Source organism: Apostichopus japonicus, chromosome 3 (genome assembly GCF_037975245.1).
Source record: "Apostichopus japonicus isolate 1M-3 chromosome 3, ASM3797524v1, whole genome shotgun sequence".
Classification (NCBI taxonomy): domain Eukaryota; kingdom Metazoa; phylum Echinodermata; class Holothuroidea; order Aspidochirotida; family Stichopodidae; genus Apostichopus; species Apostichopus japonicus.
This window is the reverse complement of record NC_092563.1, coordinates 24003541-24030410: the sequence shown is the minus strand read 5'-3', so window position 1 is coordinate 24030410 and position 26870 is coordinate 24003541. Positions and strand designations below refer to the sequence as shown.

General features: G+C 35.8%; 2 protein-coding genes across 3 annotated transcripts in view; one reads left to right on the top strand and one right to left on the bottom strand.

Moving 5' to 3' along the window:
- LOC139965556 (E3 ubiquitin-protein ligase znrf2-like) overlaps positions 1 to 10766 on the top strand; it is a 41208-nt gene extending 30442 nt beyond the window's left edge. The window contains exon 5 of the mRNA XM_071968046.1: positions 577 to 10766. The gene's annotated coding sequence lies outside the window, so the exon portion shown is untranslated. The remainder of the gene's footprint in view (positions 1 to 576) is intronic.
- The window catches only part of LOC139965547 (coiled-coil domain-containing protein 102B-like), a 52223-nt gene continuing 29056 nt past the window's right edge, over positions 3704 to 26870 (bottom strand). For both annotated transcript variants that reach the window (XM_071968032.1, XM_071968033.1), the window contains exons 6-8: positions 26068 to 26238; positions 24018 to 24121; positions 3704 to 21188 (exon numbers count right to left, since the gene is read on the bottom strand). In XM_071968032.1, the coding sequence (XP_071824133.1) occupies positions 21092 to 21188; positions 24018 to 24121; positions 26068 to 26238 (372 nt within the window). In that variant the 3' untranslated portion in view covers positions 3704 to 21091. The remainder of the gene's footprint in view (positions 21189 to 24017; positions 24122 to 26067; positions 26239 to 26870) is intronic.

Below are 26870 nucleotides of genomic sequence, written 5' to 3'. Positions count from 1 at the left end.
GAGAGAAGTAAGCCTTGCAAGGTTCTTTGAAAGGTTTAAAAATATTTTGTTCTTGTAATCATATTTTATTACAATTACAGTGTCGGTTCGAATGCACAGTAACATTCCCGAACACTCCTGAAAATTACTATTCTAATTGTCCGGGAAATATATTTTGGCCGGTTAGAACCTCCAGGAAAAGCATTTTTGAAAACATTTCAGCAAATTTTATTGTTCGAAATTTTGTGGCTGATATAAATAAAAAATGACCACCTTGGAATATTTAGGTAATATTTAATGTTGAGACTAATAGTGTGCATTAGACTGTTGCTTCATTTACACCGATATCTGACTTGGGACTTTTTGCATTTGATACCCTCGTTTTTTGTGTTTTTGATACCCTTTGTATTTGATACCCTTTGATTTGATTTGATACCCTTTTGTATTTGATACCCTCATTTTTTGTTTTTTTTATACCCTTTGTATTTGATACCCTTTGATTTGATACCCTCATTTTTTGTGATACTCTTTGTATTTGATACCCTTGATTTGATACCTTTTTGTATTTGATACCCTCATGTCTTCTTAATTTTACAGTTCGTTTGCAGACAGAAGACTTATCATGGTTTACTTATCTTTCGCGTCATCAAGATCAATTTACTCTGAATGGAACAGAAACCAAGTCCATCAGGAAGCTTGATCTCTGGATGTTGGTGTTACTCGAGATGATTCAAGTTTGGAAGAGTTGGAGTCTTCGGAAGTGTCACATTTACAACAAAAATTTTTTTTTAAACTTTTCTCTCGATGTCACGATTTGTTTATTCTGAGTCGGTTGTTGTATCTGCTGGTGACTTTCACATCTGACTACTTTTGTTAATATTTTATTATTTTGACCACACCAGTTATCAGAACCTAGTCAGCCTGTTGCCACTTAATTCAATGACGCCTTGCATTTGCAATATGGCATATGATCAATGTTGCCTTCACAAACTTCAGACAGGCAGTCGGTGAATAACTGAGTACTTTTTGTTTTGTAAGTTTTTTTTTCTATCATGGTTTCACTTTTGAATGATCATTGCCTTGTTTTACCATTTTATCTCAATCAAGAACGATCATGGTTAAAATTGAGTGTATTTTTGTTATAATTACCTGAACAGGAGAGAGAGAGAGGGGAACTGGAAGTGGGGGGAGGACTAACTGTTAACAAAGTTCATTGAAAGTGCAGAGATATTTTGGACAAGAAAAATAGCATTCAAAACCCAGTCATCCTTACTAACACAACTCCTTCATTTTACCACAATGCATCTAGTATGATGCAGTACCACCACGCGATAAACCTGTGAAGATTTGTATCTTAACGATTACTGTTGTTTTGCTTCTTTCTTTTATTAAACAAAACAATTGTAGAAAGAAAAGTAAGTCCAGGATGGATAGAACAATGTTGAAAAGATCAACCATGTAGATAAAAAAAAAAAATTAAAAACAATTTCGAATCACCCTAACAGTTAATATTTTTTTAATCAAAATAAAATAAAACTGTTAGCAAACTGCTTATCCACTAGAGAGCCTGTGTAATAGAAAGTGTAAAAGTAATATTTTTTTAATGTATACCTTTTTTGGTTCTTTTGCAAATTGATAGTGATATGAAGAGTTTCACAGCCAGCTAGGTTTACATCGGGAATAATTTTAGTATTCAAATTTGTTACAGTATTATTGAAGGCTCTGAATTTTGTCTGTTATAAATACTATGGATCCTGTGTACAAAAACAACCAGACAACTCTGAGCTTTGAAAATGAAATTTGCCCATTTTTGCTCTGCAATTTCTCTATACGACACTGGACGAAATATTCCCTGTTTATATTATTGTAAAAATTGACATTGCAGAAAATAAGTGGAGGGGGGTGGGGAGGATGTGAAGAGCCATGTTATTCTGAATGTTACCATCATTGGACAGTTCCACTATTCAAACCAGAATTTAAATAAACCTCCAGCAAAAATCAAATTCTCCTTAGTTACTGAGAGAGATGAAAAAATCATTTGTATTTACACCTATGGATGGATTATAGCCAGAGTTTTAATAATATTCACCAAGCATGCACTCATCATTCAGTTTGCTTTTACATAACGTATCGAGCTGTTTGCTGTTTTGATTTATGGATCGTACATACTACTAGCCACCCACCCGTTCGGCTGTTAGCAATCCGTGAGATATCCGTGGTTAGATGTCCGTGGTGAGATATCGGTGGTTAGATATCCGTGGGTAGACGTCCGTGAGGAGCAGACGGTTATTGGCTGCACCCAGACACGAGCGTGTCTAATAGCAGTGTAGTGTACGTACCAGCAAGGACGCCGTAAGTCACCCCAGTCTCTGATTTACTGCAGCATTTTAATTACGATGACAGCAAAGTACATCGGCGATGAAAACCTTGCGGACGGTTGCCTCTTGTAGTTGTACATGATTCGTCCGCAAGACTTTCGTTCGGTTCTGTTAATGGCTTTCATGTGATGTGGCATACTGGGTGTTATCGTGAAAGCAGGAATGCAGTCAGAAATAACAGAGCAATTACTTTAAAACTGGTAAAGCTGATTTTTTACCCTGGGAATTTATTCTTGAGCATCCTATGCTTGTTTACCATCATGCCCCCTTCCCCCCCCCCCCCCCACCCTCTAACCTTCTGGTTATAAAAGCAAAAGTTAGTATATAAAACAATGTACCATGAAGATTCAGTCATTTGTTCTTTAGTATGTATTAATGATTTTTGATAAGTGCTGATTTGTAAAGAAGACAAATTCATGTTGCTTTTGGAATCTGAATCATGAGTAAAAAGATTGGGGATGGGGTCACAAACTTCATCACAATCAAAATATCTGCTTCATAATTCATAAATGCTCCTTGGAATAGTTTTGATCTCTTGATGACCTATTTGAACTCAAAATTCTGAATTAAATAAATTCAAATAAAGTATCTATTTACTCAGCTGTCTTGAACCCCAAGCCTGTTTAAAATACTGCCCTCAAGCACCCCTCAAACAGAATCTCTGAAAATAATTTTCCAGCAGAGCATTTACACATCATCTTCTTCCTCCATTCCTGCTGTGTCTGATTCAGTATTATAAAATGCAGGTCAACTCTGTAATACCTATTGGTTGGTCGTCGGTCTGTTGAATTGTACCTGGGCAAGAGTACTAAATGCCACGAGAGAGAGAGAATTAATTGAGCTATAGTAGAGATATCTGGGCCAGTGGATTAATTCACTTAAACGTTTCACTGATTGGAGAGAGAAGACCAGGTTATCTTTAGAACCACTGGAGTTGACAGTAGGGGATCGGGAGGGATTGATACCCTGAGGAATTAAACCGTTGCTGCATGTGTTAAGTCCTAATAGGAGTTTCATTCCTAGATGATTGCTCGAGGAATATATATTTTACCTCCGCTGCGGTACGTTTGTAGCAAGTTACATGAAAGTGTAAGCTACAAAGCGAGAGCAACTGTTGTATTTCTCTGACGAAATCATTTGCTTCTCATTCGGTTGAAAGTCTCGGCAAGATCTTCCTTGTTACAAATTTTGTAAAGTGAATGATTATACGTCAGTCACCTGAAATTGGGGGGGGGGGGGAGAATTCACTCTTCAGATAATACAGGTTTTACATTGGTTGTTAGGACTTTCATCCAATCTACATCTCTCGAAATTCTAGAACAGCATCTCAGAGTATATTTTTCCCGTCAAATTCCACTTTTTTGGGAGGCTTAAGGTAGCTTAATGCCACATGACCGATGGAAGATAGCTGGATCTGCAAGAAAACTATTTGATGTATGCACGGGTCGTTGATGTTAAAACTATCAGTGTCAGCAGGAATTTGACCCGTCTGTGTAGCGACAGATTATGGGAATGTCAGTTCATTGCCATGACTTTGTGTGTGCGAGGTACTGCTGGTATGTAAACAAACCAAAATAATGGTTTAATTAGTACCTGGCGATGTGAGATATTACCATGATTAATGTGTAATGGGAAAGTTGAACGTGACAAGAGTTTAAAATGATTATTTAATTCCGATTAGTCGTGGGTATTTTAAGATCAAGCTGTTTATCAAGTTAGACTCGGGCTTTCTCCCAGAAGCATCATGTTGACAGTATCAAGTATAAATTACAAAGTTGTGTCGTCAATCAAATGTCGGGCCTTTTTGCAAAATACATGATCTAGGTACACAAGAAAATTAGGGAAAGGTCCATTGAGACATAACAGTATTTTACCATATACTGTGATGTGACTGAAAATTCAGAATTTGCGTTTATTTCCCTATTTTGCCATAAGGCACAAAATGAAGTTTAGAAAACACTGCTAGTAGTCCAGTGGTATTTCTATACCCCTTTTATATTTTTTGAGAAATGATCCTTTAAACATTTGAGGCTCATCAATAGAATTGGCTGGATTACTTATTCTAACACATAAAGACTATGATGTCAGTTCTTCATATGCCACACAAAAAAGCAATGGGATAAGATAACAAGTTTTTATGGTCGCTAATGACATGTTTACAATGCATTAAAAATTGCATCAAGGACATATGGTGTTGAATGTCATCCAAGGATGTTCTGTAATGTTCATATGAAGTTCGAAAGACATGTTTTTGGAAGAATTATTACACCTTATAAAACAAGATATTAAACATCAACCTTTTTAGGCCTGCACTAAAAGCCACAGTCATCATTCATTGAACCCTTAAAGGAGCATTCCTGAGATATAGCATATTTAAAACAATAAATAATAAAATAAAGGTACTATGACATATCAAGGGTAAAATTCTTTCCAAAGTCATCCTTTAAATCTTTTCCCACGTTGAGCTTTGATCAGTCTTTTCCTAGTACTCCTTTGGTTAACTACTCTGCAGTTGACAAGGCAATGCAATGAACATGAGTGTTACATGTATGTCTATAAATAAACAGTGATTAATAGGTAAATATGAATATTGACTGAAGTATGTCAGCTGTGTGATAAGATGTGATGACACAATTGCCTTATCATATTATGCATACACGTGGTAAACTGATTAATTCTGCGATAAATCGCATTGGATAATTGGAGAAAAACCACCCGCTATTAACACGATGTTATACAGTTTAGAGGGCTGGCTTAATTGTATTTTTGTTTTATTTTTCCAAGAATCATGACGTTATGTGCTTTGACTGTTCAAGAGCACAGTTAACCTATGCCAGTCATTTCCTTGTGACAAATAGAATTAATTTCTAAATCATGTCGATGTTTTTGAAATGTATTAGGAGTCGTTGAGTCTTACGCCCCGAGGGATAGAAGGTTTGTATTTCCAGTAATGTTGGCATTTTAAAATACCAGAGGAGAGGAATTTGCATGCCATTACAAGCTACTTATTCAGTTTATTTTACTGATTGAGGCAGACATATTAGAGGATGATGATACTAAACTACACATAGATGATAAATTCACTCCACTTACATGTCTTCTCATGACATCCTCACTCTGTGATTACTGTGATTCAACAACTAACCGTAAAACCAATGCTGGTGCAACCGCATAGTGATTGCTAGTTATGATACAGTCAGACTTGATAAAAAGAGAAAAAAACTGATCTACTTTCAAAATAAAAAAGTGACTTCCCTTCAGTCTTACCTGTCTCCAGACTTCTTATGCACTTTTCTCATCCTACCTAAGATACTAAATTGGTAATGTTTCAGCACAGCGCCCCCAGTAGGTTAGGTATACGAAGTCTGGAAATGGGTAAAGTATTTTCATTCATAAATTCCCCATAAAATTAAGTTTTGGGGAAACAATAATGTCATGTTGGGTTTGGAAATTGGCTGGCTCTCATAGTAAAATAGTATTGATGAAATTATCAATTATTTTGAGACTAATATGAATAGCATTTGTCGATTTTCTTTTCTCGTTTCTTTCAAATTTTCTTTTGATGATTCTATATTTTATTTATATTTGTCTAGATGTGTTTCTCTTTGTTTAAAGTAGTCGTTTAGCTTTTGAACTTCAGTTGCGTCCCATGTTTTTGTAGTGCCATTGCTTCAGATTTCACGGAGCAAAAAGATAGAAAAAGAACAGCGCAATTTTGGTGTGTGTGCAACAGAGATATATTTTGTTTGATTTGCAACTTGTGTAATGTATCGATGTTAATAATGTAGATGTAATATCTTGTATAAACTACAAAGAAATGGACTATTTTTAAACCATCTTGTTGATCTTATCGCTTTAATAATACAGGATACTTTTCTGTTTCAAGCTTTTCAAAGTACATTTGCATTTTTTTTTCTCGCAATTTCTGTACTACAAATGCATGATTAGAATATGCCTTCTTTTTATCCACCAATCATGGTTTCACCCATGTGAAGAATATTGACTCCATTGATGCAAGTGGAAAAGGGACATAAATGTGTATTTATGCTTCTTGTTATTTGCATGTCAATTTTTTGTCTTGTTTTGGAAAGATAAGACACATTAAAGGACATTATGGTGACGGTTTTACTCAGGACAAGATATATTAATATCGATATAATAAACTGTATCCAGCATATCATACATTATGAATATCCGTAGAATTGAAGTGATATCTAATAACATATCATTGCTCTATTGAATTGATTGGATAGTATGGATTTTGGAATGATTAGAAACCTTGGGTTATTTAACAAGGTGCCAAAATAAGACAAGTAATTTTCTGATGTTTCTTATATCAAAAGTCCCCGCTGGGATTTATCGACAGATTAGTCTTTTGTCCCATGTGGTGGTTATTTGAAACTGAGAGAAACATTTTGAGATGTATGTTTTGAATCCATTGTAACTCAAAATACATTAGGCTTGGCAGGCTGTTCTGTCTATGACCAAGACACTTGCTGTGTTTGTGGTCTGATGTGATTGCAAGATTCTCTCAGCAATAGGATAATGGATCAGATTTAATAGTCATTGCATGAATTCTGTCCATCAAAAGTTAACTTTGATTAACAGGACTTTGAAGTTTTAAAGTAAAAAGCAAAAACAAAGAATAAGGAAGAATATATGACAACTTCTGGTGATATCATTTGTAAGATATTTTGTAGTTGTTGTAGTTGCTGATTCGCACTAACGTTCGATATGTTAATGATTTTATTGGGTATTTATAGACTGACATTTCATTCTGCCATACTTCTAGTTACCATGGAGATATTAAGTACTGTTATAGCTGCAGCCAACATGAGAAAGCAGTGGGGAGCTGGTGATATCATTCTTAAGCTGTTGTTTTTTCCGATTCTCAGTAACTTTCAATTTATTAATGACGGTATTAAGTAGTTACCCTAAAGACAGAGATGTCAAGTACTGTTATAACTTCAGCCAACATGAGAAAGGGGAGAGCTGGTGATATCATTTTTAAACTCTTCCTGTTTTTCTGAATCTCAGTAACTTTCGATTTGTAAATGAAGTTATTAAGTAGTCACCCTGACAGGGATATATCAAGTACTGTTATTACTTCAGCCAGAAACGAAAACAGGGATATGAAAGAGCTGGTGATGTGATTTATACGACGTTCTTTCTTGTTGATTCGCAGTAACATTCAATATGTTAATGAGATGATTAAGTATATTCGTATACGTCCTATCATTTTCATCCTGCCATGTTTTCTTGTAGCATGAAGACATTAACCTCTTCTCCCAGCTTGAATATACACACAACTCCCGTAGTCGTCCATAAAGGTAATTGCTGTCGATATCCTGTAGAGATTTGTTGAAAAGCATTTTTAGGAATTCAGTTTTTTTTTTATCAAGGACAGAACATATTTTGTGCAATGTCATAGGTAGGACTACTGCAGTTACCACTGTGTAGGCTAATTACCCAGATACCTTACATCGTACAGTAGGTGTTAGTGCAGCAGGGAGTTGTTATTCCATAACAACTCCCTGGTTAGTGTGTCTACTATCTTCTGCATGGTAAACACCACAAAGGTCATTAAACATAAAACTGCAAGATGTTTGTTTGGTTTGTACATTGTAGGGACAAACCTGAAACACAGTCATTTTCTTGATTAGCAGACGTTGAGTATTATGTAAAAAGCTGTCATATTATCTAAGAATGGTGGAGGTGGGGGGGGGGGGAAGGGGGTGGGGGAAGGACAGAATCAAGAAGTTAATACCTGGCTTTACTTTGGTGTGAAGTGTATTTTCAGGGTATTGAAAACACAGGTGTCAGACCAATGTTCAGAGGTGTTGATATTATCACCTTTCGTGGCAACCACCATGCTTACATGAAGAACATTGCTGTGGATAATGTTGGCGAGGCCATGGCCTGGTGTGTCAAGGTCCTTGTGTGTGAAGGTCCTTGTGTTATACAAAGATTTCATTATTGCTCGGCTAGTGTTTATGCTATGATGCTGTACCCTGGAAAGAATGGTGTTTTACTTACCATAAACAAGATGTTAAATAATGTAATAATTTTTTCACACATTCATAGCTTATGACTATGTTTGGCTAGCTCTAAGAGTATTAGAGTACTTGTATCCTGGCAATGTATAGCTATTAACACATGTGACTCTACTCTTAAAAATGTGACAAATATTTCACTTATGTTTGCAATAGACTAGTATAGTTCCAACCACAAAGCACACAGACCGGTTAACATGGAACCTACAACATGTTTTGTGCATTAGGAACACTAAGGAGAAAAACATTTGGTTGTCATGGCAACAAGAGCCTGTTTGCTATCTCCTGATGTAGTTCATATGTTGGTCTAACACTAATATGTGTAGAATTCACACACACACACTGGCTCTGTATGTAAATAGTGACGTTAGATCTTGCGATGATGGAATTGCTTGCTTACATACAGTGGAGACATGTAAGTGGTCTTCCCTTCCCCACATCCACACACATCTTCCCATGTAGTATCTTGTGCATTGGTTTTACTTGAAACACTTTTTACTGTATAGCATGTCATGTTGGCAAGTGCGGTAGTTTGCTCTGATCCTGACTGATTTGTTAGTATATATGCCACTGGTTTCCTGTTTTTATAGGCTCCTAATGCTTCTTGGGTTTACCGGTATGGCTTCCTGTTATCACATCTAAGACAAGCGCTAGGTTTATGAACTCTGTGACTGTAATTTTAAAAGCTAGCTTGAAATAAAACCATGTTTTCTTAAGGTCTCTGATTTCTTTTATACTTCCCGTAAAGGAATTTGCAGGTTTTCTCAAATTACTAAATTTATACAACTGCAGTTGGAAGCCTACTGCAATGTTGGTTATTAACGACAGATTGTTATAACAAAATTAAAAATAATTGTTTTTAGTGCTGTAGTTTCATCAAGTTTAGTCAGTTTTAGTACTTTTCTCTTTTCTTTTTTAATTCTTAGTCATTCTTGAATTTTCGGTTTTAGTATTTTCATTTCCTTGAAATCTTAGTCATTGATAACCCTCAGACACTGGTGGTATGCTTCATTTGGGCAGTATAAATTGCATAATCATGAAGGTACCATTTATGATGCAGGTACTGGATAAGCGTTATTGACATACCATGAATGATACTGGTACCATACTAGCATCATGGAAATACATGTTGTGTACCATGTAGGTACCTTACTAGTGTCATGGAAATATCATGTGAATATGCACGTACCAGACAAGCATTTGCAAGTACGTTGTACCAGGTAGGTACCATAGTAGTAGTATCATGGAAGTACCATGTAGTTAGGTACAATGTGGACTATTATGGAAACACCATGTGAGCACCATGCGGGTGCCAGCTAAGTATCATGTAAGTGCCATGTGTCATGCAGGTACCATACTAGCATCATGTGAGTGCCATGCGCCATGCAGGTACCATACCAGTACCATGCAGGTACCATACCAGTATCATGTATCATACAAGTACCATACCAGTATCATGTACCATGCAAGTACCATACTATTATCATGTGCCATGCACGATGCAGGTACCAAATACCAGTACCATGCAGGTTCCATACCAGTATCATGCACCATGCAGGTACCATACCAGTACCATGCAGGCACTGTACCAGTACCGTACCAGTATCATGTACCATGCAGGTACCATACTAGTCCCATGTACCACTCTAGTATAACAGCAGTATGTCAAGTATCATACTAGTGTAATGAAAGTATCATGTTACTACAGAATGGGTTTGAGTTAACTGTGAAAACTATACTGAATGGATCTTTGGTATAACATGCATGTATTAAATTTCAGAATGCTTGTTTTAGATTTGTTTGGGAAAGTGTTTAGTTAGAGGTGGTGGGGGAGGGGGGGGCAGATATATTATTGGCTGATGAGAGAATCAGCTGGTCTAGCTGGCGACCAAAAGAATTCTAGTTGATGATGATACACAATAGTGGAATCAATGAGAACTTTAATATAATCCATTAACCTTAACTTGTTAGGGTTTGATTTTTACCATATCAACCATAGGTTTATATGCAGGATGCATTGGTGGGTTCATGTACTTCAGGGGTAGCTGTACACATTGGAACTACAGTATACGAACAACACCAGTCTTTTTTTTCCCTTTCTCATCTTTGTGTTAAATGGTACTATAAATTATTTTACAAATGAAAGAAGAAGAAAAAAAAAAGTAGCATTACTGTAGTAAAATAAGACTGTAAATTAGGATTATTAAAAAGCCATTGTAAATAGGTAAAAGTATGCCTCAAGTCACTACCTTGATGGAAGTTCTTTGTTTCACTTGTACATATCAAATGAGGAGATTAAATGAGAGAGAGGGATTGATTAAAAGCTCACAATAAATAATGGTTCTTGTAAAATTAACTTCAAAATGTCTCTCTTCTCTTGCTGGTCTTTGACAAATATTTGATTATTTTCTGTCACACTCTCTACCTTTAATCCTTTTTTTTATATTATTTGGGCTTATTTGTTGGACAGAAAGCGTGCAGTCGAAGGACGAGTCAAGGAGGAGACAGGTAAGACCAGTCAGGGTAAATTGGCTGATTTTTTTTTTTTTTTAATATTTTTTTAATATTTTTTTCTTGTTTTTATTTTTTTAAATTTATTTAAGAAATTAATCATGACTCCAGGACCTACAAGTAAACTATTCAATGTTGGGGAATGAAACATTGAGGGTACTTCCATGAAATTTGACGAACAAGTTCCAGAGAGTATGATTCATAAATCTTTTACAATTTTCTTGAATCCAAAGATGAATGAGATAAATGTGTCATTAAATATGAATCACTGATTTTCGCAGAAATGTTAGTCTCTGTCAGAAATTTTCTGCACTGTTTGCAATGGATTCTACATTTCCTTCATGAGGATGTAACACGTGTACTCTGAGCTGTTCGTTTAAGAACTACATATAGGCTGAACTACTGGCAAATATCCGTGACCAGAAGTTTATCCAAACAAAAGTCAAAGCAACCTTATTTACCAGTCCTTCATAATTCTTTTGGTTTTTGACAAGTCAGTCTTTGACAAGTTGTAAATGCACTGAGGTCACTAGAGGGTGAAATTCACTTCATATACATGTATGATTGTCTATATTATCTGGTAGTCATGGTGACTGGTGTATGTTGTATGGTTCACTGGTTATGGAGATTATTTTGATGACTTAAAACCATTTTGCCTCCTCAAATTTTTTGTTTAATCTAGTTAGATTTTCATTGTGACACTAGTAAACGAGCAAAAACTAATAAAAGTACTGCTGCCCAATCAGGGTAAACTTTTATACCCGTTACGGTAAACATGTTACGGTAAAAAGTAAACTTTTACCAGTAAAACTAGTAAAAGAGCAAACGAGTTAGTTTGCAAGAGTGGTTTGCAATGAAGTAGTTATATAAAATTTAACAAAACGACTAATCATTTCTATAATAACAGGCACAACTTTCCAAGAATACAATTTAAAATCATCAGGTGTTTATAAACAATGTATTGTTCGACTGTAGTTTATTTATCAATCATGAATACTGGTATAAAAACAAACTATTTATTTCTTGGAAGAGAACAAAATGAACAAAATTTCACAGCAGGGTTCAGAAAGCACCAACTGCATATGATAGCTAATAATACATATATCTATGCCAAAATGTGTGCACACTTCTAAAACTAAAACAACACAACAACATCAGTACTATTCAATAATTTGTTCAGACAATGCAAAACTACCAAGGCTTAAAAAATTAAAAAATTTCTACAAATCCAACCAAAAAAGCTGCATTTTGAATTACCTACTGTATGAAAAACTAGAAATAAACTCATTTAAATCATAAATATTAAAGGGACTATACAGTGTCCCCCACAAAAAGATGTTTAAAAATGAACACAATCTTTCAAAAACTTACATCATCACTTGCATCATCAAATATTCTTTGACCATTGTTAGGCATTTGTTATTAACATTTATAGTCATGACTATTGAAATGTTAGCTACAGTGTTCAAAATTGTTTTACATGTAAACTTGCAAACATGAGCAAAGCAAATTTTGTAGCAGACTTTTGGTGTGGATCAAACCAAAGAATGTACTCATGGTCCCACCTGTGCTGTTTAAAGGTTCCTACTACACATCTGCCAAGTGAAATTCTCAGGGAAACAAAAAAGGAGGGACTTAACTCATACTTTCAGTTTAACAAAACTGGCTCTTTACTTAGTCGTGACTCACGAAAGTGAAATAATTTCAAAGTCATTTTACGTTCTTGATGATAGAAGGTCAGATACAAAGTCAAACAAATCACTCTTAGCAACAAAACTGAGGGGGGTATCCAGTTTTGTCTAATTATTACATAGATCATAGAATTAAAAATAGGGTGCTCGTTAATAATCTTTGGTGAATCTTAATATTATTTCATATCTCTGAAGGAACCTCCAGGCAGTTTCCCTTTTTTGAATGAGAAATGCAGCATAATTCCATTTACGATGCAATAATTCCTAAAACTGTCTAAAAAAGGCAAGCAGTGACAAAAAACATAGCGCTATTTTTAGTAACTGTCAATATGGCATTGATACCTCAAAATAGATTGATTGGGTCCAACTCTCTCCTCTCCCCCCTACCCTCCCCCCCCCTGTATTAAATTCTGGGACTGACAAAAAGAGGACTTAATTGCAGTCACGTTCTCGCATTTCAGTCCTTAAGGCTATGAAACTGATACGGCCATAGATGTTAATCTCACAAATATGACTCACATTGCCGAATCCTTTGCGAGATTCTTCCCTCTGTTTAACAGTCGCATCGGCAGATCATTAAATTCACATCAACCCAACAAGTATTCTTGAAATTGAACACTGATGACCACCCCCCTCCCCCCCCCCCCCCCTTAATCAGTAAGATTTCATCCATAGAGCTCTTTTTCATCTTTCCTGAACATAAGGATCTTGATTTTAACTATTTTTTTCCCCTTCTTTTTCTTCCTTTATCTTTCGTCTGTCTTTTGAGGCCAAAACAATTCACAGCATTTTATTTCCTTATCAAACATGGACAGCAAGAACGAGAGGAAATTTGAAGGTAGACCTGAGAAAAATATCACTTCAACAAAATGTTCGTCACATAGCTTGGAGCAAATCTGTCGATTCTCGGTCCGGTTCATGTGAAATGTAAAACTTGATATAAAGTAGCGACATGCTGACATGTAGACAATGTTCACTAAAGATAAAGGGAAATACAAGGTAAGAAGTGGGTTTGATTTATCATAACCTACGTTGAGTAGTATCTAAATTGTGGTGTGCCAATTTGTATTACTATATATTACACATTAGAAAATTATCAACGGTTCCATGTAGGAGAACCAGTTTGAGCTTAATTAAGCGACAGGGACAACTCCCTTTATGAATATCTTTTACATAAATTAAGCAAAAGGGACAACTCCCTTTATGAATATCTTTTCATTAATTAAGCAAAGGGACAATTCCCTTGATGAATATCATTATATTAATTAAACTAAAAGGGACGACTCCCTTTATGAATATCTTTTCATTAATTAAGCAACAGGGACAACTTCGTTTATGTATATCATTCATTAATTAAGCAACAGGGACAAATCCCTGAATAAATATCATTTCATTAATTAAGCAACAGGCACAACTCCCTTTATGAATATCATTTCATTAATTAAGCAACAGGGACAACTCCCTTCATTAATACCATTTCATCAATTAAATTAATGTCCAGCACTTCATTATTCACTAAATTGTGAGACAGAACTGCTAACATGATGAACCATATCATGGCTGGATGGTACTACCCGGAAAAGAGTTTATTTACAAAACCTGTCCTCTATAAACAACGTTCACATCCTTATGATAATGCAAATATTGGTACAGTTCAAACTCCTCCTTACTTAGCAAACTGGCCATCTATTAGTACACTGAGAAAACACAATCAAATATATGTAGTTGTTCTGATCATCTTGATGTTTAATCATGTACTAATATGAATTATTTTTACTCATAACTAGCAATAGCAATTTACTCTAACGACTAAACTCATGTTATCCTGCAGTGAGATCATTGCCGTATAGGATTACTGTATCAACCCAAGCAAACTGTATGAGGTATGTGGCACGTCTCCATGGAGATTTTAATTTGACAATTTTCATGTCATTACGTTTAATGGGAAAATGGTCACATGACTGTCATGGCAATACATAGCAATGTATTAAAGCACATTATTATATGACGTGGTGATATTGCAAATAACTACAGATTAGAGTCAATATATATTCCAGTGCAGTATTTTGCTTGCCTCAACTTGGCTGTGCATTCTTCAAGGAAACTAATTACAATCGATCATGGGGAAAAAATTCGTCAGCTTATTGTTACAGCAACTGCTGACATATGATTATCTGTGTGGATATGAATATTGATGTTTATATATCAATATAGAATATGGAAATTTCATGTGTTCCCTAAATTCTTGTACTGCGTTATACATATGTAGCTGCACCTACCTATAGACACTGTTATTGCTGTGGTCGAAGGTCCAATTGCAACCACTTTTTCAATCGCAAGTTTTATCTACAAAGCCTTAACGAAAATGGCCAAAATTCCCACAGGGAAAATTAAGAAACATCAAGTTTGTCTTTGGAGACCCTTTCGTGGATCATTCCACCCATTTAGCGGAATTATACGGTAAACTTGAATGCATGCATGAAGTTGAGGAAAGTTTTTCCTTGCTTCTTGCTATTAAACTCCCGACCTTTGCAAGTATAATATTTGTTTTATTTCTGGTGGAATCTGGTTAAACCGTTGATGAAATCACATTGCTAAAGGATACAACTACACCACTGAGCAAACTCAGCAAGAATGCCACCACCACTGTCCTTTCAAAGAACATAAATGCCCTTACTATCACAAATTTACCATATACCATCATACATTATACATGTACAACATGTTACAGCACTGTTAATAATTCACTTAATTAGTGTGGATGTACTAGACTAGAGATGTTCATATCAACCTGTACTGATATTTTTGTACAGTTCAGTGCATTATACATGTTGGGTGTTAGAGAGAACACAGTCCACGAATACATACAGTCAGTATATGCTGTGATAGTCAATAACATGGTAGAATTGTACAGTTTTCCATTACTAAAAATTAAACCCCAAATTGTGCCAACCCACTTTGCTTAGTCATGGCTCCCAGATCTTTAACAGTCAAGGCCTATACAATTTAATGAGAGAGACCTCAGCTAAAGGGAAAGGATAAACAAAATTTGTAGAAAGATGAAGGGCCCTTTTTAGTAGCTGACACTGATATGAACTCACTGGAGCATACTAGAGCACACTATCTGTATCAGTTGATGGTTGGGTTAATACACAGGTTGTAGAATAGTCACTTTGTAGGTTAATTACCATGTTTGAATTAATCATTTCATGGAAAGCAGGTTGAAACTTCACATCACAAACCATCAAATGTCCTACATGAAGTTATACATTAAAGAATACGATAAAAAATACCAACATATGAAATATTAACATATTAAAGGTTGGTTAGTATTGTTCCCAATTAATCTCAAATATGCTAGAAGTATGCTAGAAAGTCAGACAATGGTCACCACCGTGCTCAGTCTCCAACAAGCATTTTACCACCACTCTAACGGTAGTTATACATCTGAGATATTTAATGCCAGGTCTATTCGAAACAATCCTCAATTGCTGACAGAGATTTGAAGGTTTAGAATCTTAAAGAATGTACTTTTGAAGACTAACAATTTTCACTGTGCTAACATTTGGGGCCAACACTGATGACATTGAACTGTCTTTGGAAGGTTAATAAATAGATATGAAGATCATCACATTATGGAAACCATCAGTTATGAGTATAGGATAATCAGTATTTGAAAAACATGATTAGTGAACAAAAACACTTTCTACATAGCAGAGGTTTATATTTCATTTCATATTTTTTTCACCAAGAAACGATATATATATATATATAGATATATATTATATAGATATACATATATATATATGTATATATACATATATATATATATATATAGACAAGGGAAGCAGGACACTTCGCCCAACAACCATTTCGCCCAACTGCCATTTTGCCCAACCTTACCATTTCGCCCAACCAGCCTGGTCATTTCGCCCAACCAGCCTGGTCATTTCGGCCAACCAGCCTGGTCATTTCGCCCAACCAGCCTGGTCATTTCGCCCAACCAGCCTGGTCATTTCGCCCAACCAGCCTGGTCATTTCGCCCAACCTTGATTAAATATGATACTTGAAAAGTAAACGTTCGGGAATTGTTAAAGTTACAGGATACGAACCGAATATTAAGGAAACTTGAGGACCGATCAGTGTGTTGGGGGTTAGGTTTGATAGTAAACGTTCGAATATTAAGGAATATTAAGGAAACTTGAAGTCCTTTTCTTTGTATAACTTTAGTAAGGAAACGTTACAGAATACGAACCGAATATTAAGGAATCTTGAGGATGGATCAGTGTTTTAGGGGTTAGGTTTGATAGGTTTGATAGTAAACGGTCGGGAATTGTTAACGTTACGGGATACGAACCGAGTATTAAGGAAACTTGAAGTCGTGGTTAAATTGATTAGGCCTACATATGTGATTACATATGTGGTTACATTGATAAATATTACGGACGGGTTTTATATATATATTGTTTTTCACTTAACGTTCCGGAATTGTTAGACAGTAGGATGGACCAGTATTTTAGGGGTTAGGTTTGATAGGTAATCCTCCCATTATACCCGAAATAACTGCTCAGACTCCGATCGATATCGAGCGGACCTCACTTTATTTACCTATTACGAAGTAACCTTACCCAAAATAAATCAAATTGAACTGGTGGAATAGAAAAAGTAATATTATTCTGACTGAATATTAGTAAAAATATGGTTGGGCGAAATGACCAACACGGTTGGGCGAAATGACCAACACGGTTGGGCGAAATGACCAACACGGTTGGGCGAAATGACCAACACGGTTGGGCGAAATGACCAACACGGTTGGGCGAACTGACCATGCTGGTTGGGCGAAATGACCAACGCGGTTGGGCGAAATGACCAGGCTGGTTGGGCGAAATGGTTGTTGGGCGAAGTGACTCGCAAGCTAGACAAGAAACTATATATGTGCATATATATTGATGGAAATGATTTAGCCCGTAAAGTTTTCAGGATCTTATCAAAGCTAGCTGCCTTTTCTCCCTACTCTCTGAATGAGAGTGAAAGAGACATACTGTTCAACACATACTGTAAATGAATCTGATTTACTTTCATATTTTAACTGTGAGTAACTAAAGGAAAAGTAATATCTATGATACACCTTGTGTAGAAGGAAAAGGGAGAAAATAGGGATAGGCAGTAGTACAAACACACTTTCACTTTCGTCAAGGCCTGTGACGCCACAAAATACATTTTTATAAGAGAAGATGGTATTTTAATACTCAATATGAAATTCCTTACAAAAACAAAAATTATTATACATGGCATAGCTGGGATGAAATTAAACGAAACAAACTTTATACCAAAATATATAAATAAAAAAAAATTGAGAAAATACTATTCTTTTGAATGATTTCGTGAGCATTTATAAGCAATGAAAGTTTGAAGTCTTACGTACATGAATACTTTACCAACAAGGGTTGAGACTTGGACCATAAATGAAAAGAAACTTTGGTCATATAAAAAAACAAAAAAAAACAATATATACAATTAATAAAAAAGAAAAGGCAAATGCTTATAAGTACAAAGGAAAATGACGGAATTGCTGAAATTAAAGGTGAACGGATTGTTGAGAACTGTATTCACAACACAAACTTCTCACACCTCATGATGAATACATGTGGTCTGTGGAATACCTTCATCACTAGGAAAGCTCGCACGTGCCACACTTACTACAACACAGAGTGATGATATGTAGAGGTATGTAGACCCATTTCACAAAATTACGATAGATCCCCCCCCCCCCCCGCCCTCACCATGGTCAATTTCTACTCCATACCCTGCCACAAATTTTCTCAGTCAATTTCATCATATACTTAACTTCTTGACCCTACAGGTGCTACTAATGTTGTACAGTGTGTTATACCATCACACTGAGTGTCATATTACTCTATCTATATGCTTGAACACTGCTAGTTGAAAGGTTACTTACCTTTAGTTATTAAGTGACTGATGCATTAGAACAAATGACAAAGATAGCAATTAGTTGATCTTTCAATGATGTTAATCACTCTCCTGATAACCAGAGGACAAATTCATTAATTTCACCAAACTTTACTAATTCATATCTTTACCATAAAATATGCTATCAGTAAAATATGCGATACCGTCACCTAATCGGTAATAGAGACTTAAACTAGTCACCAATAGCCAAAAAAAGATTTCACAAGCTTTTCAAAAAGTGCAGGTCAAACTTCACAGCAAACTTTTGCCCACATAAAAAGCAGGATAAAACTTTGGTCCCAATAATATTGCAAGTTTTCCCCTCCATATTATTATTCCATTTTGCAGAGGTCTAGCAAACATACTAGAAAAAATAACTGATCCCCCCCCCCCCCTTCTCCTTTTTGTAGTTCACTTATCATTTAGAGAAAATCATTGATTTGTTTATGACTACAGCAAAACCATAAAAAATCCACCAAGATTAATTTAACTTCTACAATGGGAGAGAGGCAAAGTGCTAGTATACTAATGGAATGTTTGATCATGAAAGCATTTCTTTCTCACCAAACCAAGTATTTTTAGCTCTGATCACAGTGGTATTATACAGCTTTCTCTGTTATTATCTAGTACACACCTGTAACTCATTCTTTATTATATCACAAGACATACATTCAAGCTGTAAAGGTTAACCACCAATAATTGAGAATATTCAGACAAACTAGAGCTCTATTATTTCACCTTTTATATTTTTCTGACCTTTCTCATACCTAGTTTTAAATGTCAAAATTAATCCCGGTCTGTGTATTTGTAACAGAAACCATACGAGTACTGATACTCAAGGAACGGCATTAAAGCTCTGATTAAATGTTGAGGATGAGAAGTAAAACAGATCATTTGAATGTGAGGGATTCAGATGACTGGTATCTTGAGGTGAGAACACTATATAAAAACCAGACAAATGTCACATATAAAAAAAAAGAAATCTGAAATCTGTTTACATCCTGACCACTTTGGAAAGTGTCGCAATGAATCAAGCTTATTTCATTTCTTTATTTGAAGACGAAAAATCAAAAATGATCCTTATTAATTATCACCCTTAACATACTAATTACACAAGAGGAGCAGGAACCATTTTCCCCTTTTGTTATATATCACAGTTGAGATATTTTCTATTCACATCCGTGAAGATTTGTGGCAGCAACTTACTACGCTTAACTATTTCATTTGGCAATAACTTAACATCAGAAAATAAAACGAAACCTTTGGTTATCAAGGTCATGGATTATCCGCCACGGAAATTCATCCATTACAACATCTCTATCCATTATTACATAATACTGATCATGCACTTTTAATAGTACATTTGCAATTGATACAACCAGTAAAATGCAGAAACACTATACAGTACACTATATCAGAGAGTGAAATACACTGTACACCATGTACAATCCACTATGATAATAGCTACCTACTACACTATAGATATGAAACTGGATCATTCATTTCTCAGTAATCAGAAACTGGTTCATTCGGCTATTTCTTAATATCCTTATATGAAACTGGATCATTCAGCTGTTTCTCAATATCTGGGACTGGATCATTCAGCTCTTTCTCAATATCTTTATATGGAACTGTTTCATTCAGCTATTTCTTAATATTCTTATATGAAACTGAATCATTCAGCTGTTTCTCAATATTCTTATATGAAACTGGATCATTCAGCTGTTTCTCAATATTCTTATATGAAACTGGATCATTCAGCTGTTTCTCAATATCTGGGACTGGATCATTCAGCTGTTTCTTAATATCTTTATATGAAACTGGATCATTCAGCTGTTTCTCAATATCTTTATGAAACTGGATCATTCAGCTGTTTCTCAATATCCAGAAACTGGATAATGCAGCTGTTTCTCAATGCCCTTCTACAAAACTGGATCATTCAGTTATTTCTCAATATCTCGAAACTGGATCGTTCAGCTGTTTTTCAATAATCAGAAACTGGATCATTCAGCTGTTTCTCAATAGCTGGACCACCTCCAGTCCCAACCTGTCCAGATAACTCCAGTTCTACTGCATGTACTTAAATCAGGAAACATTTCCCATTAACAGGGAGGCGGTGCAAATTGGGGGGGGGGGGGTGGGGGGTTGGCGATGGAGTGGATTTAAGGATGTGGGGAGGATAGGGGAAGGACCATTTCCTTTACATTTAGAAAATGCCACATTTGATCATGGCCTCATGGTAGATGTTACCCATTCAAGCTCCACCATGTCAGAAAATAAAATTTCCGTAAATAGAAGACTCATGTGATAACAAAACACAAATAGAAAATGATATAATATATTAACAGAGCAGCATTGCGGTTTTCAAATAAGTAACTTATACAAAATGGTACAAAACCTGGCGAGTCACTGGAAGTCTCTGGTCTGTTTTATCCAGTAGGATAGAATTATGAAGCCTCTCCAATCATATATTGCACTAAACTGTTGAATGGTTTTGCTCAAACCTTACTCAATCTTGATCCTTATCATCTTCAAATCTTCCTTTTGGGTTGTACGTATTTCTTTTCTTGATGGGAGTGGTATTTGACGATGCCTGAGCTCGCAACCTACAAAAAAATAATAATAAAGAATTGCATTTGTTATTAGAGACATCCAAAACTTATTGTTTTCACTAAATAAAAAAAGGCATCTGGCAACAGTTTAAAATGGTGACATCAACCGATGACTATCATGAAATGTTCAGTTTTTATTTACACTTCTGTTTATTAGGATAAAATGAAAGTGGAAAACTGCAGTTGTGCAGCCATCATCCAAATAAGGCTGCAAGGTCTTGGCTGAAGTGAAAACCAGTCCGTTTTTCATTTAAAACCCGTTTTAACCAAAGAACCAAAGGATCATGCATGTAGACCTAGAGATGATACATTTTGGTGTTAGTTGTTTTTCTTGTGTGAATTTTATGAAATACTTGTCTATTGAAGGTCTTCAAAGGGAAATTTGACTGTCCTGAAAGAAAAATACATTTCGTCTAGGGAGAACAAACTTTAAACAATTACCTCAAGGGATTAACACATACCGCTTGCCTTATTTTGGGGGGCCTTTGTATAAATAAGAGTCTGTAGCACCTAGTCTGTTAATTAAATAGTTCTTTATTTATGCAAATATTTGTACAAAATTTGCAGTGCTTACACTGCCAAAGTCACCATTTTTGTCAGCCATTCTTACGCATTTTACAGATAGTTGTTCTATATTTGGTTTTTTGTTAATTTAGGAAACCAGTTTAAACCGTGTCTACTCCAGAAACCTGTTTTAGTTACAAGACCGGTTCACCATGCAGCCTTACACCCAAAGCAACTACATATCTTGTTAAGGCAACCATAATTTGCCTGTTATGCAACTTGTATTTCTATGATTGCAGACAGTTTATTGAATATGTGATCTTGTTCAATGACCAAACTTCAGAGTCCTAGCAACCAGCACAATTTCTTTGAAAACCAATGCTTTACAGCTTCAGTAAATTTGTTCTCATTCGCATAATATATTGAGTCAACAGAACTCCATTTGTCTGACAATATTCTTCATTAAAGTACAATGGCTATGGAGTATAAAGGTATTGAAAAGTGCAGCAAAATGAGCATCTCTTTGCTAGTATAATAAATGGGTGAACGACTAGAACACTACGAAAACCATGGCAAACATAGCTCGAAGCCATTGAAGAACTGTTTAAACTGTGTTGTGTTTCACTGTGGCCAATTAACTATTTCTAGTTTGGGTGTCATCCACTTTGAGTGTTCTTACTTTCATGGCAACTGTAGGAAATCTCCTTTATTGCTTATTTTCATGATATTCAGTGACTGTAGACAAAACTCAAACCATCTTGGCTTGATTTTGTGTAAACAGCAAGGTTTGTACAGAAAGGTTGTACTTATAGAACAAGTGATTACCAGTATTGATCTGATAGAACCAGAAACCTTGCGCCCTAATACAGAGGTCTAAAAGGCTGGAACCAGGAACTTTACGCACTAAAGCAGAGGTCTAAAAGGCTGGAACCAGAAACCTTACCCCTAATACAGAGATTTAAAAGGCTGGAACCAGGAACCTTACGCCCTAATACAGAGGTAAAATATGATGGAACCAGGAACCTTATGCCCTAATACAGAGGTCTAAAATGCTGGCACCAGAAACCTTGCGCCCTAATACAGTGGCCTAAAAAGCTAGAACCAGAAACCTTACACCATAATACAGAGGTCTAAAAGGCTGGAACCAGAAACCTTATGCCCTAATACAGAGGTCTAAAAGGCTGGAACCAGGAACTTTACGCACTAAAGCAGAGGTCTAAAAGGCTGGAACCAGAAACCTTACCCCTAATACAGAGATTTAAAAGGCTGGAACCAGGAACCTTACGCCCTAATACAGAGGTAAAATATGATGGAACCAGGAACCTTATGCCCTAATACAGAGGTCTAAAATGCTGGCACCAGAAACCTTGCGCCCTAATACAGTGGCCTAAAAAGCTAGAACCAGAAACCTTACACCATAATACAGAGGTCTAAAAGGCTGGAACCAGAAACCTTATGCCCTAATACAGAGGTCTAAAAGGCTGGAACCAGAAACCTTATGCCCTAATACAGAGATCTAAAAGGCTAGTCAATCACAGCTTCACACATAAACATTGGCAAAAGGAGAATTGAAACCAAGTTATCACTATTTACTTTAACATATAAAATTTCCTTTTAAAAAATGTTTTTCATTTTCCTTCAAGTTCAAGACTGAGATCTTAGGCAGCTTTGAGAAACCAATAGTTGATTGGGTTTTAATGATTTGTCTCCTCTATGTTTTCTTTTTAATAAATATATTTAAAATCGTAGTTTATTGAAAAGTTCCTTCCTTGCTACATTTCACGTTAATATCCAATGAAATTGGGTGCTATCTTCAAACCACATTTTTGTGATTACAGTGTTGTGATTTGAATTCTGAACTAGCTAAAGAGTTGCCTCCTATTTCAATAGTATTGCTTTGATGGGAGTGATATATCCAAAAGCAATTGTTACACATATTAAGAAGTTTACAACAAAGTACAGAAAATGGTTTTACAAACCACCTAGCTTATTTTTCACTATAAACAGAGAAAATAAAAATGTATTGTAACTTCTGGACCTGGTGTCTATGGTGAAGATTTCTACTCTAGAAGTAACTTCTACACTTCTTTCAAATTTGCAAAATTTCTTGCAAAATTTCAAAAATTTCTTTCAAATTTTCAATCTTGCAAACACAACACGATAGTCTTTTTCCCTCTAGGATACTATTTGCTTTTGTTGTTGTTGATGTTTTCACAGAGGAAGGAGGTGGAAGGTTCTCCAGATGCCAGTATATCACCAAACTAGATCATTTCATGAATATGCAATATAATAAAGTGATTCATATATCCATGGACCTACCTGGTCTGTAGATGTTCAACTTGAGTGACCAAGGTGGCAGTCTGCTGTCTGGAGTCCTCCAGGTTCCTTTCTACTTTACGAAGCTGGTTACCTTGCTGGTCAAACTAAAGAAAAGAGAGACAGATGAAAGTCATGATACTAAATTTATTTCTGACCATCCAAACGAGATAATCCTAAAGTTATTTGAGGAAACCACACATAATTATTACATGACACTACAAGTGAGATGAGAGAGCTATTACGTGTTACATTGTAGCACGACATCAAATATCTGGGGAAATCTTTCTGTATTCTTGGCAAATTATTTACAATGTAATAGGCACTCAGCACTCCTCCACTGTTTTCAATTTAAGTGACATACCACTCACAAATTTGCATACCAAATCCATGTCTTTGCATGTCATCTCACACTTGCATAATCATTCCCAACATTTTCTATATTTACTAACATTGCATGCTCTCTTTAACATTACATACCATCCCTTGAACTAATAAATCCATTTATAACATTGCCTGCCATCCATGACATTGTTTACTATCACTAACACCCAATACTATAACTAACTTAACTATACACTCTGAAATTTGTGTATCGTTCCAACCTCACATACCAACGTAACTTTGCAAATATTCCAGTTGATTTATAACCACAATATCAATCCTCTTCCATCAATCATATAAAATAGTAGTACTTATTTTGCATTCCATACAAGCAAACAATATAGTAGTGACAAACCTTGTGCAAAAACTACAAGTCAATCAGTCTATTAATGCTAATTCAATTTTGAATAGCCCCCCTCTAAGGAAGTAGCTATTGCAGGCCAGATACTGGAAGGGTAAACATCATGGTGAGGAAGTATTTTGTACCTTGTTTTTTGCAGTGATATGATCTTTCATTGCTGTACTTATTGCTCCCTTCCACATTACTGATATAAAACTTAACGATCAGGTCCTCATTCAATTTAACTAGGACTTACTTATCAACCTTGTCCTGCACCTTATCCCAGTCACGTCCCACTTTACAATCCTTTTTCAAGGTTCATCACCATATATGCCCTTCAAATATTTTACTCGGACTCTCCCTCTGTTGTCCCATAGCTTCACTGCTTTGTATTAAACTTGTCATCCCTTCTTTGCTATTTCCTAAACATTCTCATATCTTTTTTATACCCCATCTTTTACCCCTATTTGGTTTCCTTGTGATAATACATTTTCTATCATGTCCTACACACTATCCCCTCACATCTCTCTATCCAATCACACTGATATTCCATACCATACAGTCTCATAACCCTTTCTTCGTTTTTGTCGATACACTATACCATACAACTGCTATCTTTCTTTCCATTCTCTGTGACTTACTAATGTATACCCAAGTATATATCTTGACCTGTTCTATTGAGTACTCTATGTTCTCTTACCTCTTTACACATGTCCTATACACTCTCCTATCACATCTCTCCTTCCATTCATTCTGTTGTCCTACACCATACAGTTTCATCTCTCCATTATTTTAAATATACTATACTGCATACCTTCATATCTTGTCTTCCATTCTCTGTGACTTACTAATACATATCCTAGTATCGCTTGATGTATCCTAGTCCAAGATATCCTTTAATCATACCCTATACCATAGGTTCTCAATACCACCTGGGCAAAAATATTACCAGGGCCCTCAAGAGGAGAATCGGTCCGAATCTTGCAATAATCGGGTAAGTGGGCACATAAGGCCTTGAGCTTGAACACTCTAATGGCCTATCCAGTACATCACTCAACCTAAGCATAGCGAGATATGATCTTGTCACGCCCTTCTTTCCAACCAATGTTATTCTCTGGCCCTCATAGCAAAGTAATTGAGCACCCCCCCCCCAATAACTCTTCCACAAATATCATCTTTGATATCCACTACAATGACCTCTAATATCTCATCTTCCAATTTCAGGTTTAGAAATAAAAATTTCAGTGATGTTTTTCTTTTAGCAGCAATTTACATTATTTTGATATACGGTCATCTCTTCCACACTCTGACCTCTTACATCCAACTTACATCATCTTCTGCCTTGGCAAGGCTCTTCTTGAGGTCGTCCACCCTACTCCTCAGTTTCTTAACCTCTGCATCGTTATTCTCAGCAACTTTCCTGGTGTGATCTAGTTCGTCCTGTTTCTCCTGCAAGAGTTTCTTGGTTTTTGCAAAGCTGTGTTTTAAATCCACCAATTCCTGTTAAGTACATAAAAAAAGAAAAATAATTACATGACTGTTACATTTTGCATATACATTATATTATTTTGAAGAAAAAATATGACAAATATTAAAAGGGAAAAGCTGGATTATAAGGTCCGTGAATATAATTGCACGGTTAGTAAAAGCCCTCATTCTAAATAGGGTAATAGTTAATATATATGAGTGGATACCAGTGTGAACCTTTCTGAGCTGAACACATGCAGGCTGATGAACTCTTCCACAGAAAGAAATAACAAACAAAGAGAATATTAAGCTTGCATCCTGTTAGTTATGGATTTTACAGGGTGTGGGGAGATGAGGGAGGGGGGTGGGGGCATATAGCAGCAAACTTGGGAAAATTCTTACTACTGCTGTGGGTTTCATTGATGCCATGAGCATCCAATCATGCACTCCATGAAATGTAAAACTAGTATATGAAACTATTTATCTGGATGATGACAGCTCTTTCCCAAAAAAATTCTCACTGACATTGAATAGCTACTGTAAGTAGTACCGTACTTAAACATTACCACAAGTTAACCCACATCCCACAAAATGATATTGGAGGGTAACAGAGCTTCACTCCGTGTAGTGATAATGTAGGAAATGAATAGTTTACAAAATCACAC